General features: G+C 60.4%; 1 protein-coding gene across 1 annotated transcript; it reads left to right on the forward strand.

Annotated features, from left to right (window-relative positions):
• The first annotated feature begins 12 nt into the window (after positions 1-12).
• SOWAHD (sosondowah ankyrin repeat domain family member D) lies at positions 13-2,686 on the forward strand. The gene has a single exon (XM_040467938.1). The coding sequence runs from the start codon at positions 224-226 to the stop codon at positions 1,184-1,186; it is 963 nt and encodes a 320-aa protein (XP_040323872.1). The 5' UTR covers positions 13-223; the 3' UTR covers positions 1,187-2,686.
• Positions 2,687-4,140: the final 1,454 nt, after the last annotated feature.

Consider the following 4,140-nt stretch of genomic DNA (forward strand, 5'->3'; position numbering starts at 1 on the left):
CCCTCCCAAGCCCCCCCCCCCCCCCCCCCCCACCTCCCGCGCCGGGCCCTCTCGCGGCTCGCGGCCTCTCTCCCTCCCTCTCCCCTCCTTTCTCCCTCCCTCCGAGCCCAATTGCTCAAGCCGCTTCCTTCCCCAACGCCAGCGCCAGTTCCTCTCCCGGAGGGGCCCGGGAAGGGCAGCGAACGCTCGACACTGGAAGCGCCGCGGCGGCAGCGGCCGGACCATGGCCGAGCCCCGAGGGGCCGCGAACCCGGGGCGCAAGGCCTCCCTCGCCGCCACCGCGCTGAGCTCGCGGAGCGCCGCGCCACCCCGTCCCCCGAGAGCGGACCCCAGCAGCCTGGGCAGGTACCGGGACCACGCCGCCGCGGCCGCCGCCTCCCGGGACTTGCACGGCTCGCCGATGCTCTCGGGAACGGGCAGCGGCCGCCGGCGCGGAGCGCTGTGGGAGCTGCTGGGGCTGCAGGGGGCGGCCCCCGCCGGCTGGCTGTCGGAGGAGCGCGCCGAGGAGCAGTCCCCGGCCGGGCCGAACGGTCCGGGGGGCGGCGGCGGCGGCGGCGGGCTGTGCCTGGAGCCCCACGAGCACGCGTGGATACTGGCGGCCGCCGAGGGCCGCCTTGAGGTGCTGTGGGAGCAGCTGGAAGCCGAGCCCGGGCTGCTGCTGCGGTGCGACCCGATCACGGGCTACACGGTGCTGCACTGGCTGGCCAAGCACGGGTGCCACGAGGAGCTCATCCTGGTGTACGACTTCGCCCAGCGCCGGGGGCTGCAGCTCGACGTGAGCGCCTCGGGCAGCGGCGGCCTCACGCCCCTCCACCTGGCGGCCCTGCAGGGCCACGACATGGTCATCAAGGTGCTGGTGGGCGCCTTGGGGGCTGACCCCACGCGCCGCGACTACAGCGGCCACCGGGCCTGTCACTACCTGCGACCCGACGCGCCGCGGAACCTGCGGGAGCTGTCGGGGGCCGAGGACTGGGAGACGGCGGGCGGCAGAGGGCGGAACAACGCCAACAACAACAGCAGCGGCTGCGCCGCCGCGTGGACGCTGCGACGGACCCCGAGCGCGGTGGGCGCGACCGCCGTGGAGAAGAACTACACGCCCCGAAAGGAGAAGGACTACACGGGCAGCCGGGTGGCACAAATTCAGGGCCTTTTCCGCCAAATATTCCCCTTCTTCCAGGACCGGTGAGGGCGACGGAGACCGGAGAGCGCGGAGGGACCGCGACGCCGCGTCGAGGCCTCGGTCTCCGGTTGTCTCCGGCCCCGCCCGAAGGGGCGGCAGCTCGGGCCGAAGCCGAGCGCGCTGGGCCTGCAAGCGGCGGACCACCTCCAGCTTTGTCTCAGGTACCTGTCCCAGGTCTTCTACGCCACCGGCCAGGAGACCTGGGGACCAGGGTACCCTCACCGAGACAGCAAAGACCAAGCCTCCCTGACGCCGAGTCCCAAGACTACAGGACTACGGAGTTAGGAGCGGGAGTGCCGTCCTACGTGGGAGAGGAAAACTTAACGCTTCCAAGAGCCATTTCTGGGCAGGCAGAAGCTCTGGGTTTATTAGGAAGCACTCGCTTAGAAGAACGAGTTAAGACTATAAACCACGGATAACAGAGGAAACACCTAACTGAAGGCTTGACTCGGCTGTTCCTGCGGGCAGAGTCACCCTTCCCCCCAACCTGCTCCTGACACCTCCAGGCTTTTACGGGTACTTTTCCTAATGTATCACGGATGACTTCTTGAGCATATTAAAGCGGAGTATGTTTTCCTTTCACATGACAAAGCTGTCCTTTGAGTGACTTTTTTTTTTTTTCCCATTAACCACCCGAGTGCGGGAAGCTTCCTACATTTGCAGGGAAGAGCTCACCAGCTGGCCAGGAGCTAGTGATCGGGGCGGCTCAGGACCTCGTTCCCACAGCAGATGGCCAAGCCGTGCACTGGAAGGAACTGCTTTCACCTTGGCTCTGAGTAGAGACACACAGTTTGCCTGTCCCCCGGGCTCTTTGGCCGCTGGGTCTGGCTTCCCGCACAAGTCTCATCCTCGAGGAGTCGTCTGTAGGGGGCAGAGGGGTGGGAGAAGGGCCAAATGTGCAAGTGTACATTTCTGATATTTTGTGGTGAGTCATGTAATTTACCTGGACTTCTGCCCTCCCATGAGACACACCCACTGGCACTTTTTCCGAGATAGGGCTTCTTTAATCATCGGCATTGCTTTTTCATTACGTGTAATCTATAAGTTATAGTTTGGAAAATTGCCCCCATTCAGAAATTGTGTGTGAAGACAGTAGAATACAGGTTGACTTTGGCTGAAGGGAGGGAAAAGCAGTTGGTGGCTAGGGATCCATGCTGCCTTAGAGAACGGTGCATTTTCAAAATAGCACGGCATCCCTGGAAGCTTGGACAGCCCTTGCAATGGACTGTTGTGTCCCCAGCCCTCCCATCCCCATCCTTGAACACCAGGGAGAAATTGAGTCATCGCAGAACACAGAAAGGCCACCCTGAGCTCATCCACACAGGTTTCCGTCTCCGCCTGGCCTGCCTGCTTGGCCCTCTCTGTTACCTCTTCCGGGCTCAAAACGTTACGATCTTCCCTTAATAACCCACGGGGTTCTTGTCATCCATGAAATGATCCAAACCCTCCCTGTCAACGTTCTCCGCCTGTCGTATGTGTCTAGGAACTACACCTTAAATTGACACAGTGTGGCGTAGCAATAACTTTTTGTTCTCCATGAACTTCTTCGGTGTTTGAAAGGGTGAACACTTCCTGGATCCTGGCAGTGGCCATCAGCAGCTGGCACAGCCCACTCCACCCCCAAGCCCATTTTGTAGATGCAAATTGGGTGCCTGATGCAGGGCTGCGGTCTCTGCTCCACGGTCTCTCCCTTGACAGCTTGCAAGGTGGGCTGGGCTGGGTGAAGGCCGTGGGGGCGGGGCCTTCCTGCCCAGCGGCTCGGGCTGTGGGGCTGCCGGCTGCCGGGCTTGGAGGGAACGTTGGCTTGTGCCGGTGCCCAGCGTTCAAAGGACAGAACAGCAGTCCCCTCTTCGTGGGAAAAGTCTGCCCCTAAGCATCTGAACTATCAGCAGATCTGAGGACCTGAGACAGGCATCTGCCCTGCTTCTTCCAAAATGAAAACCAAGTCAGCCGGAAGATTGGAAAGCACTCTGTATCGTTTCTCCCGGAGTCAGCTACTCTCCTGCGCAGATTTCCCTCATCATGTGATATTGCCTAGCCTACCTCCTCCATGTAAAATTGAGGTTTGGCTGCAGGGGACAAACTCCCATGCTGAAAAGCCTCCATGCCTCACATCAAGCCATTGGCATTTCTGGTATGCTTTTTGAGGCAAGACTGGTATGCTTACCCCAAGAGAAAGAACAGATTCCCTGAGAAACTGCTTTCCAGGGGAGCAAGACGGAGCTAAGCAGATGATGCAAATCTGCATTCTGGTGGAGCAGGGGACGAGGAAAGGTGACAGAAGCAGGCCTGTGACAGGTGAGCATGAGAGTTTCGGGGGGGGGGTTGCCACCCAAGGGCGGGGCCTGACCCAGGCAAAAGGTGCAGGAAAAGCTTTCCAGGGAGGAAGGTAAGGCCGGATCTGAGGCTCCAGGGGTGCGTGGGGCGTTGGTCAGTGGAAGAGGGGAGGGGCCTCCTGGCAGAGCCGCCGGAGTGTGTCTGGGAGAATACAGCAAGTACCAAGAAATGTAAGTCGGCAGGTTTGGCAGGAAGGCGGGAGCCGGGCAGTAGTTAAGGACAAAGCTGGAGAAGTGGGCGGGGGTTCAGATCACCAAGGGTCTCATAGGTCATGCTAACGGAGGAGCGTGGATTTTGCCCTAGAGGTAGCCAGGAGCCATAGAAGGTTTCTAAGCAGAGGAGTAACCTGCTGGGATTTTAGAAAAGTCACTCTGGCAGTCACATGAAGCATGGATGTGCCAGGGAGACAGTGGGGGGGGGGGCCGCAGTGGAACATCACACAAGCAAAACGTTTCTGGAAAAACGCTTCAAGAAAAGTCATGCTTCAACTCAGAAGTTCACAGAACCCTGTGGAGAGCAGTGGCGTTCAAACTTTTTTTTCCTCCATAGAACTTGCTCTCACGAAGCTGACCCCGAAGCCCCACGTGTAAAACTGGTGAACACGGAGATGGACAGACGGTGGC

This window comes from Herpailurus yagouaroundi, unplaced genomic scaffold (assembly GCF_014898765.1).
Source record: "Herpailurus yagouaroundi ecotype Mexico unplaced genomic scaffold, PumYag 67641, whole genome shotgun sequence".
NCBI classification, from domain to species: Eukaryota; Metazoa; Chordata; class Mammalia; order Carnivora; family Felidae; genus Herpailurus; species Herpailurus yagouaroundi.